Source organism: Pristiophorus japonicus, chromosome 19, assembly GCF_044704955.1.
Source record: "Pristiophorus japonicus isolate sPriJap1 chromosome 19, sPriJap1.hap1, whole genome shotgun sequence".
Taxonomy (NCBI): Eukaryota; Metazoa; Chordata; class Chondrichthyes; family Pristiophoridae; genus Pristiophorus; species Pristiophorus japonicus.
The window spans coordinates 1,872,067-1,886,585 of NC_091995.1; the positions used below are offsets into that span (position 1 = coordinate 1,872,067).

Here is a 14,519-nt window from a genome sequence, read left to right on the forward strand (position 1 = left end):
ACCTGTCTCCTGCTTTTCCTGAGTCATATGGAAACCTAAATAAATCACAAACCAGCAGACAGCTGCTTGGGTTGGTCTCGGATACCTGGTTAATTTCAAAGCTCTGAGTGGGAAAGGGCCGAATGATTCTTGACGCTGTCAGTCCGCAGTCAGGTTTGCTATAATTTGTCACCATCTCCAATATTGTTCTATTATGCAACAGCCGCGAAGGTAGAAGGGGATTTTGGTGGCCCTCAATCCTTTTCGGCTTGTGGTTCCGATGTCCATTTGTTTGCATCGGGCTAAACTGATTATACCTGTCTCTAAGCGAGTTTGCCTCCCCAGGTCCCTGGTTTTAAGGCAGGACTACTTGCATTGTCCAATACTGGGAACTGCTGCAGGCATCTCTGGCAGAACCGAGCGCCTGCTGTAACTGAGCAGACAACAGCGTCACCACGTGGCAGAATTGGGAAACAAACAAAAACACATTTTTCAACCTTGAGGAGTTCCTCTGTGCGCTTCTCCGCCCGTCCGTCCGTCTCTTTTTTTTAATTCACTCATGTGATGCGGGCGTCGCTAATTGCCCCTTGAGAATGTAGTGGATCGCACGTTCTTGAACCGCTGAGATAGTTGGACAGGTGACTAAATGCTTGCTCAAAGTGATAGGTTTTAAGGAACGTCTCAAAGGTGTTCCCACAGTGCTGTTAGTGAGGGTGTTACAGGGTTTGGACCCAGCGATGAAGGAACGCCTGATTTATTTACACATCAGGATGGTGTGCAACTTGGACGGGAACTTGGAGGTGATGGAGTTACAATGCACCTGCTGCCCTTGTCCTTCTAGGTGGTAAATATCTCGGGTTTGGGAGGTACTGCCGAAGAAGCCTTAGCGAGTTGTTGCAGTGCGTCTTGTAGATTGTACACAGTGCAGCCACGGTACAGCGGTGGTGGAGGGAGTGAGTGTTCAATGTGGTGTATGGGGTGCCAATCAAGCGAGATGCTTTGTCCTGATCGGTATTGAGATTCCTTTAAGAACACAAGAACGAAAGAAATAGGAGCATATGTCGGCCATTTTGCTCCTCGAGCCTGCTCCGCAATTTAATAAGATCATGGCTAATCTGATCACGGACTCAGCTCCACTTCCCTGCCCGCTCCCCATAACCCTTTACTCCATTATCGCTCAAAAATCTGTCTATCTCCACCTTAAATATATTCAATGACTCAGCCTCCACAGCTTTCTGGAGCAGATAATTCCACAGGTTCACGACCCTCTGAGAGAAGAAATTTCTCCTCATCTTAGCTTTAAGTGGGCGGTCCCTTATTCTAAGACTATGTCCCGTAGCTTTAGTTTCCACTATGAGTGGGAATATGCTCTCTACATCCACCTTGTCGAGCCCCCTCATTATCTTATAAGTTTCAATAATATCACCTCTCATTCTTCTGAACTTCAATGTGTATAGGCCCAACCTAATCAACATATCCTCATAAGTCAACTCCCTCATCTCCGGAATCAGTTGAGTGAACCTTCTCTGAACGGCATATAATGCAAGCATATCGGCCCTTCAATAGAGAGACCAAAACTGTAAGCAGTACTCCAGATGTGGCCTCACCAATAACCTGTACAGTTGTAGCAGGACTTCAGTGCTTTTATACTCTATCCGCCTTGCAATAAAGGCCAACATTCCATTCGCCTTCCTGATTACTTACTGTGTTAGTTCACTTCTTGAATGTTGTTGGACCTACACTGATCCAGGCAGGTGGAGAGTGTTCCATGAACTGTATCCCAGGCTGTTAAGAGAAGCAACAGTGGAAAAGGCAGAAGGTCTGACCGTCATTTTTCAGTTTTCTCTGACAACAGCTGTGGTGCCAGAGGACTGGAGGACTGCTGATGGTGTACCTTTGTTTCAAAAGGGAGAAAGGGACAGACCGAGTAATTACAGGTCAGTCAGCCTAACCTCAGTGGTGGAAAAATTAGAGGAAATATTCCTTAGGGACAGAATAAATCTTCATTTGGAAAGACATGGATTAACCAAGGACATTCAGCATCGACTTGTTAAGGGAAAGTCGTGTCTGACTAACTTGATTGAAATTTTCGAGGAGGTAACTGGGACAGTCGAAGAGGCAGTGCATATAATGTAGTGTATATGGATTTTAGCAAGCCAAACCAGTGATTTATAAAAGGTTGGGCATAACTTCCTTGCTTTTGTACTCAATTCCTCTATTTATAAAGCCAAGGGTCCTGTCTGCTTTTTTAAAACTGCTTTATCAACTTATGCTGCCTCCTTCAAAGATGTGTGTACTTGCACCCCAGGATTCTCTGTTTCTGCACCCCTTTTGGAATTGTGCCATTTAGTTCATATGTAGTTTATGTACAATTAATGTCCTATCTCAAGCATGCAGTTTGTATGTAGCAAAGTTTGTGTGTGTGAGTGAGAGAGAGCGTCAGTATATGAGGATATGCAGGGGGGGGGGTTTATGCGTGCGAGAGAGTGGTGTATGAGTATATGTGCACGTGTGTGTGTATGAGTTAATATGGATATATAGGGGAGATTATGTGTGTATGAGAGAGTATCAGTTTCTGTGGCTGTGTTCGAGAGTTTGTGTGTGTGTGTGAGAGACAGAGAGAGTGTATGAGCACATATGGGTGTTTATGACAGCTTCTTTGTGAAAGAGCGTATGAATATATGTGGGTGTGTAGGAGTGTTTATATATGTCAGCGAGAAAGAGAAGGTGCATGAGTCTACGTGGGTGTGTCGGCGAGCTTGTGTGTGTTTGAGAAAGAGAGAGCAAGAGAGAGAGCTGAACGGGTGCCAGAAAACTTGTTATAGAAATGCTTCCCCTCTCAAACAGAACTAGAGCTGAAGGTTTAAAAACATTGAAGAACGAAAAGCACCAAGCGTTTAACGTGTGGTACAATGCTATGTATTAGCGCTGTCTGTGTGTGTGTGCATCTGGCTGGTTATCTGCACATGCTCCCTGCAGAGGTACAGCATTTTGTCTTCCTGTCTTACATACTAAAATGATGAACTATAAGGTTCTGAGGGGGCTTGACAGGTTAGATGCGATAGATGCAGAGAGGACGTTTCCCCTCGTGGGGGAATCTAGAACGAGGGGTCTTAGTTTCAGAATAAAGGGGTCGCCCATTTAAAACGGAAATGAGGAGGAATTTCTTCTCTCAGAGGGTCGTGAATCTTTGGAATTCTCTGCCTCAGAGAGCTGTGGAGGCTGGGTCATTGAATATATTTAAGGTGGCGAGAGACAGATTTTTGAATGATGAGTTAAGGGTTATGGGGAGCGGGCAGGGAAGTGGAGCTGAGCCCAAGATCAGATCAGCCATGATCTCATTGAATGGCGGAGCAGGCTCGAGGGGCAGAATAGCCTACTCCTGCTCTTATTTCTTACGTTCTTATAGTCATCTAATAACTCAAGCTCCGTGTAATTGATCTGACTTGACACTGTCATTACTGCGAACTGAAATCTGCGTCTTGTCTGTTTTAGGAGAACGGCTCGTTGAGAAAGAGGTGGGTCATTTATTACTCATGAACTAATTTAAACTAAATTAGCACTGTGCTCAACGATGGCTCAGTGGGGAGCACTCTCGCCCCCTGAGTCAGAAGGTTGTGGGTTCAAGTCCCACTTCAGGGACTTCAGCACGTAAATATCGGCTGATGTTCCCAGTGCAGTGCTGAGGGAGAGCTGCACTGTCGGAGGTGCCGTCTTTCAGATGAGAGATTAAACCGAGGCCCCGTCTGCTCTCTCAGGTGGATGTAAAAGAGCCCACGGCACTTGTAATGTATGCACCTGTGAGGATACTCACAGGTTGGTAGAACTGTTGCCCCGAAACCTCCCTTGGGAGCCGGTGCCTCACAACTTGAGCCTCCTCGGGGAAATCCCCCCCCCCCCACTGGTGCCTTGCAGCTCTGCGCAGAGGGGTTTCCTGTACGGGCTGCTCGTGCACACTCTCCACTTTGCCAGCCTCGTCTGCTGTCTGCACACGCCATGGCGCACCATCTTGCCGTCCGGAGGAGAAGGGGGTCCCCAATGGAGTGCTCTCTACGCGGGAGTCCTCCCTTTATCTATCGGGGACTTGGCCTGGAGGGTGGTGCACGGTGCAATCGGTTTTTAAGCCGGTTCACGGGCTCTCAGGCCGCCTGTAATTTCTGCGGTCTGGAGGAGTCCGTGTTCCACCTGTAGGTACAGTGTGCGAGGTTGCAGCCCCTCTTCCAATATTTGAAGGGGCTGCTCCTCAAATTCTGGCTGCACTTCAGTCCCACACTCCTGATCTTTGGGCCCCCTGTGCGGAGGGGAGCGGGCAGGTCGGAGGGCCTCCTCGTAGGACTGCTCCTGGGCCAAGGTGGCCATTAACCGGTCCAGGCAGCGGGTGCTCAAGGGGGTCGTTCAGTCCAAATGCCTAACTCTCTCCCTAACATTCATGCAAAGGTGTCCCTGGAAATGGAGCACGCGGTGTCCACCAGTACGCTCACAGCCTTTTGCGAGACGTGGGCGCCGGAGGGACTTGACGGAATCATCACCCCCGGCAACCAAATTTAATTTGATTCATTTAATGTTCAAAGTTTAATTGTTCATTTGTCAGTTCGAGTGCCCCTTTTAAGGGGGCGGGGGGGCACTTGATTTATAGTTTTACTTAAAATAGTGGTAGAGCTGTTGCATTGTGAGTGGTTTAGCCAGTCACGTGATGTTCACAAGACACAATCAAACCCCAGCCAGTTGGGTCTAGGTCATCCACGATGAGGTATGCAGTTGTGAGCCAAGTGGATGAACTGGGCATGTGTCGAGTGATTGTTAAACCTTCCTTAATAAACCAACTAGCTCTCAATAGCAATGTGTTGCTAAGAATGCTTAAGCAAAGAACCCATTAAGCAAATGCATTATTTCGAAGAAGAGCAGGGGAGTTCTCCCCGGTGTCCTGGGACCAATGTTTATCCCTCAACCAACATCAGTGAAAAACAGATTATCACATTGCTGTTTGTGGGAGCTTGCTGTGCGCAAATCGGCTGCCGCGTTTCCCTCATTACAACAGTGACTACACTTCGAAAAGTTACTTCACGGTAATGCACGTTGGACATTCGGTGCTCGCGAAAGGCGCCATAACAATGCAACTCTTTTTTTTTCAAACATTGTATACGTTCCCTTTTCTAGTATCGCTGAAAGACAGAAACCAATATCACTGGTGCATGGAGATCTGCCTTTGGGTGTATTTAAGGGCCCGTTACAATATGCAGCCTGGAAAGAAATGAGAGAGTACATCAACCCTGGTAAAGAGCGTGATTTATTTTTCCATTCTTAACTTCATTCGATTGCTAGCTTAAATATTGTGAATGTGGAAAGTTTTGAGCATTAAATATTTAAAGACAGAAATGAAATTTAAAAAATACTTACTTCGAAACGAAATAATCCTGCTGGGAGAAATCTAGCACACTGTCTCGAGCCCAGGGTGTAATTGTGATGGTAATGAAGTGACTTTGATTTATGAGACAAATTCCTAGCTCAGTGAGCATGAACAAACTTTTATAGAGAGTGGTTATTTACTGAGGATAAAGTCCAAGTGCGTCAGCTGTGGCTCAGTGGGCAGCATACTCACCTCTGAGCCTGAAGCAAAAGAACATCAGAAATAGGAGCAGGAGTCGGCCATACGGCCCCTCGAGCCTGCTCCGCCATTTAATACCATCATGGCTGATCCGATCATGGACTCAGGTCCACTTCCCTGCCCGCTCCCCATAACCCCTTATCCCCTTAACGGTTAAGAAACTGTCTTAAATGTATTGAATGTCCCAGTTTCCACAGCTCTCTAAGGCAGCAAATTCCACAGGTTTACAACCCTCTGAGAGAAGAAATTTCTCCTCATCTCAGTACTAAATGGACGGCCCCTTATTCTAAGACCATGTCCCCTAGTTCTAGTCTCCCCCATCAGTGGAAACATCCTCTCTGCATCCACCTTGTCAAGCCCCCTCATAATCTCATACGTTTCGATAAGATCACCTCTCATTCTTCTGAATTCCAATGAGTAGAGGCCCAACCTCCTCAACCTTTCCCCATAAGTCAACCCCCTCATCCCCGTGTTCGAGCCCCACTTCAGGAACTAAGCTGACACTCCCAGTGCAGTGCTGAGGGAGCGCTGCACTGTCGGAGGTGCTGTCTTTCAGATGAGACGTTAAAACCGAGGGCCCGTCTGCCCTCTCAGGTGGACATAAAAGCTTCCATGGTACTATGTCGAAGAAGAACAGGGGAGTTATGTCCTGGGACCAATATTTATCCCTCAATCAACATCACAAAAAAACAGATTATCTGGATGATTATCACATTGCTGTTTGTGGAAGCTTGCTGTGCGCAAATTGGCTGCTGCGTTTCCAACATTACAAGTGTCTACACTTTAACAGTACATCATTGGCTGTAAAGCGCTTTGAGATGTCTGGTGGTCGTGAAAGGCGCTATATAAATCCAAGTCTTTCTTTATGTGTGTGTGTGTGTGTGTGTGTGTGTCGTGTTATTTGGAGTTCACGTGATTTGCAGAGTTTGATAAGAAACGATTCTATTTTATTAAAAAGGTGATGTCAGCAAATAAACAAGACTATAAGATAGAAATTCCAGGGATGCGGGACTTCAGTTATGTGGATAGACTGGAGAAGCTGGGTTTGTCCCCCTGGAGCAGAGAAGGTTGAGAGGAGATTTGATTGAGGTTTCAAAGTCATGAGGGATCTGGACAGAGTGGATAGAGAGACACTATTCCCATTGGGGGAAGGGTCGAGAATCGGAGGACACTGATTTAAGGCAGAAGAACCAAAGGCAACATGAAGAAAAACTTTTTTACGCAGCGAGCGGTTAGGATCTGGAATGCACGGCCTGAGAGGGTGGTGGAGGCAGACTCAATCGTGGCTTTCAAAAGCGGAATTGGATAAGTACCTGAAGGGCAAAGAAAACTGCGGGGCTCCGGGGAAAGGGCGGGGGAGTGGGACTAGCTGAGGTGCTCTTGCAGAGAGCCGGCATGGGCTCGACGGGTCGAATGGCCTCCTTCTGTGCTGTAACCGTTCTATGATTGCAAGGAATAGGCAGCTGCAGACTCCTCTGCCAGATGTGACGTGCAGCTGTGCAGCACATTGGTGCGAGTCCCACCAGCGGGGGGGGATTAACCTTGGGGCGGATGGGGCTGTAGCCCCAGGCCCACCAAAGAACTTAGGCCCACCAAATAAATGTAGGGAAAAATATATAAGGCCTCCCAAAGAGGCTGAATAGAATCAACAATAAGAGAGAAAAAACAAGACCGAGGAAAATAGATTCACTTGTTTATATCTATATACAGAAGTACCAATATACACTATTGTACCGATATACAGAAGTACCTATATACACTAATGTACCTATATACAGAAGTACCTATATACACTAATGTACCTATATACAGAAATACCTATATACACCAATATAGGTACTTCTGTATACACTAATATACTGATATACAGAAGTACCTATCTACACTAATGTAACTATATACAGAAATACCTATATACACTAATGTATCTATATACAGAAATACCTATATACACTAATGCACCTATATACAGAAATACCTATCTACACTAATGCACCTATATACAGAAGTACCTATATACACGAATGTGCCGATATACACAAGTACCTATATACACTAATATACTGATATACAGAAGTACCTATCTACACTAATGTAACTATATACAGAAGTACCTATATACACTAATATACCTATATACAGAATAGAATATGTTCTAGCCTGCTTTATTTTACATGTTGAGAGAAATTTGTATATATGTACAGGAATCAAGTATTGCAATGTTACCAGAACTAGAATATATACCTACTTGATATATGCTTTCATTGTTGAATGTACTTGCCTATGTTTTCATACTCAGAATCAGAATCTATACATAATGTAATGAACATGAACAAAGATAACTATCAGTGTATTGGGATCAGTCTGCCCCAGGCCCATCGGCCCTCAATCCGGCCCTGACCACCAGGGACATACCTCCACGATCCCTCCCTAAATTATGTGGGGAAGCATGCATCTTACCAGAGGAAAGTTATTCAGTACCTTCATAGATCATAGTTGATCAAGCTCATGGTCTACAAGGCTGTAGTGATACCCGCCCTCCTGTATGGCTCAGAGACATGGACCATGTACAGATGATACCTCAAGTCGCTGGAGAAATACCATCAACGATGTCTCCGCAAGATCCTACAAATCCCCTGGGAGGACAGACGCACCAACGTTAGCGTCCTCGACCAGGCCAACATCCCCAGCATCGAAGCACTGACCACACTCGACCAGCTCCGCTGGGCGGGCCACATTGTTCACATGCCCGACACGAGACTCCCCAAAGCAAGCGTTCTACTCGGAACTCCTTCACGGCAAGCGAGCCCCCAAGTGGGCAGAGGGAACCGTTATGAGGGACACCCTCAAAGCCTCCCTGATAAATTGCAACATCCCCACTGACACGTGGGAGTCCCTGGCCAAAGACCAGTCCGCCCTAAGTGGAGGAAGTGCATCCGGGCGCCTCGAGTCTCGTCGCCGAGAGCATGCAGAAAGCAAGCGCAGGCAGCGGAAGGAGCGTGCGGCAAACCAGTCCCACCCTCCCCTTCCCTCAACCACTGTCTGCCCCACCTGAGACAGGGACTGTAATTCCCGATTTGGACTGTTCAGCCACCATTCTAAGATGGAAGCCGGTGTCTTCCTCGAGACGAGGGACCGCCTGTGAGTTGATGGTGAGAAGCCAGGTCAAGATGATGAGTTGTCCCTTCTTTCCCTCAGCTCCAGCCCCTTTGACGCTCGACCCCAGCACGGCTCATCGCCGGCTGGTCCTGTCGGAAGATCTGACTGCGGTGAAGCACGGCGGCAGGCGGCCCCCGCTCCCCGCCAGCCCGGACAGGTTCGACCCTTACGTCTGCGTCCTGGCCAGCGAGGGCTTTGCGTCGGGGAAGCACTACTGGGAGGTGGAGGTGAAGAACAAGCCCAAGTGGGATGTGGGCGTGGTGCGGGGATCTGTCGACCGGAAAGGGAACGAGGCACCGTCGCCGGAGACTGGATACTGGATTGTGTGGCTGAGAAACGGCAATGAGTATTGGGCAGTGACAAGTCCTCGCACCCCCCTCGCCCAGAGAGCCAGACCCCGGAAGATCGGGGTGTACCTGGACTACGAGGGCGGACAGGTGTCGTTTTACAACGCTGACAACATGTCCCATCTCTACACCTTCACCCACACCTTCACCGAGAGAATCTTCCCCTACTTCAGTCCCTGTTTGAACGACGACGGGAAAAATTCAGAGCCATTGAGAATCTGCTGCGAGAAGGGTCACTGACACCAAGCTGCAGGGTGCCGTGATTTTTTTTTTTTGGGGGGGGGCGGTTTCTTGCTGAAAGCTCCCTTTTCGGCGTTTGCTATTGTCGCCTGGGTACCAGATAAAATCTGAATAACGTGTTTAAAGATTGCGACAGGCATAAAAATGCTGCAAATACGCAGCTGGTCAATTGCAAGTCCGTTTCTAAACCGGGTATCAGGTCACCATCATCGTCATCGGCAGTCCCTCGAAACGAGGGTGACTTGCTTCCACGTCAAAAAGGGATGAGTTCACGGGTGTTTCAGTGAAGGACCTAATATTCCAGGTCCCGAACTGCATGTTGAAGGGTGGAGGATACCTGATATGTCCTGACGATACAGTATTAATGCACATGAGGCCCATACTTGAGAGAAGGTCACTCTGTGACCAGTTACCTTTATTACCAAGACCTCAATTGATGAAGGTGGGTGGAGCTTCCCCTTTTATACCAGAAAGTCCAGGTCAGCAGTGTCTCCCACAAGTTCGCCCCCTGTGGTCAATGTTCTCATGGTGTACAGCTTAGGTCAGCTGATACATGGGTTACAACGATAGTTGACGACATGACGATGACTGTGCGTGGATTTTTTTGACGTGTGGTGGCTGTTGCACACCAGCCACCACACGGGCTTGACAGAGCTAGATCTTTGTCCAATGGCAAGGGTTAACCAAGACGACTAGAGACTGGCTCTGCTGCACGGACCTAGTGCGCACAGTGTGGGCTGGCCCGTGCTGCAGAGGAAGAGGCCATTCGGCCCATCGAGCCTGGTGTGTCAGCTATAGCTCAGTGGGCAGCACACTCGCATCTGAGTCAGAAGGTCATGGGTTCAAGTCCCACTCTGGAGACTCGAGCACATAAAAATCTAGGCTGACACCCCCAATGCAGGGCTGAGGGAGCACTGTACTGTCGGAGGTGCCATCCTTCAAATGAGACATTAAACCGAAGCCCCGTCTACCCTCTCCAGTGGACGTAAAAGATCCCATGGCACTGTTTCGAACAAAAGCAGGGGAGGTATCCCCGGTGTCCTGGGGCTAATAATTATCCCTCAATCAACATAACAAAAACAGATTGTCTGGTCATTAGCACACTGCTGATGTGGGAGCTTGCTGTGTGCAAGTTGGCTGCCGCTTTTCCCCCATTACAACAGTGACCACACTCCAAAAGTACTTCATTGGCTGTAAAGCGCTTTGAGACGCCCGGTGGTTGTGAAAGGCGCTATAGAAATGCAAGTCTTTTCTTTGCTCTGCCATTCAATTAAACCAGGCTCATCTGCAACTCAACTCCATTTACCCGCCTGGGTCCCGTAACTCTTAATACGCTTACCTAAGCAAAATATTCTCTGGCTCTCAGTCTTGGAATTTTCAGTTGAGCTCCAGAATCCACAGCTTTTTGGGGGTTGAATGTTCCACATTTCCAGCAGCCCCCTTTGTGTTTGCTGACATCACTCCTGACTGGCCAGATTCTAATGTTAAGGTTATGCCCCCTTTGTTATGTAATGATGTGTGTATCGTCCCAATACCTTAAATGTAATGTAAGCACTATGCCACACCACAGAGGGCGCTGTGGTGGGAAACCCTGGTAGTACCTGCAACAGGCACTATATAAGGCTGACCATCACACCTTAGAGGCACTCTGGAGCTGAACAATAAAGGACGAAGGTCACAGCAGTTAGATCAACACCAGACCGTGTGGAGTCAGTGATTTGTGTGCTACATACACCACACCCATGTTCTGGACTACCCTCAACAACTTGCATTTAAAAAAGCACCTTTAACATAGTCAAACGTTTCCAGGCGCTTCACAGGAGCGTTGTCAGACAAAATTTGACACACGAGGAGAAATTAGGGCAGGTGACCAAATTCTTGGTCAGAGGGTTCAGTCCGCGTCTATGGGTAGAGGGGAGCTTTTGTGTGTGTGTGTGTGAGAGAGAAAGAAAGTGTGAGCATATGCAGGGAGATTATTTTTGTGCGTGTGTGTGTGAGGGAGAGATTATGAGTATATGTCCGTATGGAGCAAAGATTATATAATGTTGGAAAGTGTGAGGTCATGCACTTTGGCAGAAAAAAAATCAAAGAGCAAGTTATTATTTAAACGGAGAAAGATTGCAAAGTGCCGCAGTACAGAGGGACCTGGAGGTACTTGTGCATGAAACACAAAAGGTTAGTATGCAGGTACAGCAAGTGATCAGGAAGGCCAATGGAATCTTGGCCTTTATTGCAAAGGGGATGGAGTATAAAAGCAGGGAAGTCTTGCTACAGTTGTACAGGGTATTGGTGAGGCCACACCTGGAATACTGCGTGCAGTTTTGGTTTCCATATTTACGAAAGGATATACTTGCTTTGGAGGCAGTTCAGAGAAGGTTCACTCGGTTGATTCCGGAGATGAGGGAGTTGACTTATGAGGAAAGGTTGAGGAGGTTGGGCCTCAGCTCATTGGAATTCAGAAGAACGGGAGGTGATCTTATCGAAACGTATAAGATTATGAGGGGCTTGCCAAGGTGGATGCAGAGAGGATGTTTCCACTGATGGGGGAGACTAGAACTAGGGGGCATGGTCTTAGAATAAGGGGTCGCCCATTTAAAACTGAGATGAGGAGGAATTTCTTCTCTGAGGGTTGTTAATCTGTGGAATTCACTGCCTCAGAGAGCTGTGGAAGCTGGGACATTGAATAAATTTAAGACAGAGATAGACAGTTTCTTATCCGATAAGGGAATAAGGGGTTATGGGGAGCGGGCAGGGAAGTGGAGCTGAGTCCATGATCGGATCAGCCATGATGGTATTAAATGGTGGAGCAGGCTCGAGGGGCCGTATGGCCTACTCCTGCTCCTATTTCTTGTGTTCTTATGATTATGGGGGTGGATCGCCCTGCCCTGAAGCCCCGCCCCGACGTGGATTTGGGCCATGCACTCCTCCAAGCACTCTGCCTCCTTGGAGTGGCACTAGAGTTGGGTGCCTCCCCTTTAATTAAAGGGCAGGGCTGCCTTGCACACTACTACAGGCTCTTTAGAAGCCAGTCATTGGGCCACCAGGCACGCGGTTGACCGGGCCAGCTGCCCGGCACCCAAAGCGGAGTGCCGGCTTGCACCACGGCGGCCCGGTCCACGCTAGGGCCGCGATTGTTGGGCCGAGCCAAGAGTCACCCAGTAAAATAAAATGGATGCCCAGTGCGCTAAAGGCCTCCCCTTCAAGGGGCGCCCGGGTCGCGGATGTCCTCAAACTTTGCGGCCGGCGAAGCTTGCGCCGGCATCTGCCGGAACCATTTTCCCGCCCCCGCGGGGCGCAAAGGGGTCGGCGCGGGGTGGCGAGGAATCGGCGGGCATGGTGGTGACATCATCGGTGGTTGAGTACCAGCCAGGGGACCTTATCGCGGAGTGTGGCGCTCCTGGACGAAAACGCCACACTGCCAAATTAGTGTGTCAACGGAGGTGCTAATGGGGCTATAAAAACGGGACGTTTCAGTCCCTGTATGTGTGTCTGTGAGAGATACAGAGATTTGAGAAGAACTTCACTGCACAAGGTTCCTATGACAACAGTACTGTATTTGAAACTTAGGATATTGGTGCCAGTTGCTTCAAATTTTCCCTCGTCTCTCGAAATGTTTCAAGGACACCCTCAAAGCCTCCCTGATAAAGTGCGACATCCCCACCGACACCTGGGAGTCCCTGGGCCAGGACCGCCCTAAATGGAGGAAGTGCATCCGGGAGGGCGCTGAGCACCTCGAGTCTCGTCGCCGAGAGCATGCAGAAACCAAGCGCAGGCAGCGGAAGGAGCGAAATCGAGGAAGACTTGCTTCCACTCCAAAAATGAGTTCTTAGGTGGCTGAACAGTCCAATACGAGAACCACAGTCCCTGTCACAGGTGGGGCAGACAGTGGTTGAGGGAAAGGGGAGGGTGGGACTGGTTTGCCGCACGCTCCTTCCGCTGCCTGCGCTTGGTTTCTGCATGCTCTCGGCGACGAGACTCGAGGTGCTCAGCGCCCTCCCGGATGCACTTCCTCCAATCAGGGCAGACTGGTCTTTGGCCAGGGACTCCCAGGTGTCGGTGGGGATGTCGCACTTTATCAGGGAGGTTTTGAGGGTGTCCCTGTAACGTTTCCTCTGCCCACCTTTGGCCGGTTTGCCGTGAAGGAGTACCGAGTAGAGCGCTTGCTTTGGGAGTCTTGTGTCAGGCATGCAGACAATGTGGCCCGCCCAGCGGAGCTGATCGAGTGCGGTCAGTGCTTCGATGCTGGGGATGTTGGGCCTGATCGAGGACGTTAACGTTGGTGCGTCTGTCCCCCCGGGGGATCTGCAGGATCTGGCGGACACATTGAAAGGGGATGTTGAAACGTACTCCTCAACATGTGCTGGCAGAGTTTTACCCAAGAGATTCTGCTAAGGTTCAGTAAAGAGAGTGGAATATTTTTTCAAAATATGCTGCCCCTCCCCAGTTGCCCCATTTGCTGGTGCCCCTCCCCCAATCCCCACGTTTACCAGTAAGTGGGGGGGTGCTAAATTGGTCGATGCTGGACCACGCGGACCAGGAAGGCCGGAGGTGCAATTTTGAGTTGGCTGATCGCAAGTCAGGATAGCAGTAATTGCACTCAGAGGCCAGCAGTGAGGTTGGGGCCCGAGGCCAGAATATGCATGGTGACCAACCACCAAAGCATGAGCGGATGGAGAAAGCGCGGTAACAGCGCATAGGATCCTGTGCATGGAGTGCAGTATGCGGGAGCTGGGGTCGGGGGGGAACTGGGGTACAGAGTCAGTATTCTATGGACAGATACGCAAGCTGCTCTAAGATTAATGTGCTCACCTACACTGCGATCTGTGAAAACCAGGGAGAGAGGACCTGAGGGAGGGAGGGAGGGGATCAGTAGCAATATGTGTGTGTGTGTGTGTGTGTGTGTGTGTGTGTGCGTTAGGCCCATGCAGCAGAGCCTAGTCTCCAATCATCATGGATCCCCTTGCCAATGAACCAAAATCTTGCTCCATCAAGCCCGTGTGGTGGCTGGTGTGCAACGGCCACCCCACGTGAAAAGAATTCACGCACAGGCATCTTCCACCCTCTAAAATGAAGTTCGGGACCTGGCCTGCATTGGTCTCCTCGGCCACCTTCGAACTCATTTTAGTGGTGGAAGCAAGTCATCCTCGACTCCGGGGGACTGCCAAAGAAGGAGAAGAAGAAAGGATGAG

General features: G+C 49.0%; 2 protein-coding genes across 2 annotated transcripts in view; both read left to right on the forward strand.

Moving 5' to 3' along the window:
* LOC139229611 (zinc-binding protein A33-like) overlaps positions 1-14,519 on the forward strand; it is a 52,224-nt gene that overhangs the window by 11,328 nt on the left and 26,377 nt on the right. The gene's annotated exons all lie outside the window — the stretch shown is intronic.
* On the forward strand, positions 717-9,364 carry LOC139230316 (zinc-binding protein A33-like). The gene is made up of 4 exons (XM_070862141.1): positions 717-779; positions 3,475-3,497; positions 5,137-5,252; positions 8,783-9,364. The coding sequence occupies exons 1-4, from the start codon at positions 717-719 to the stop codon at positions 9,328-9,330; spliced, it is 750 nt and encodes a 249-aa protein (XP_070718242.1). The 3' UTR covers positions 9,331-9,364.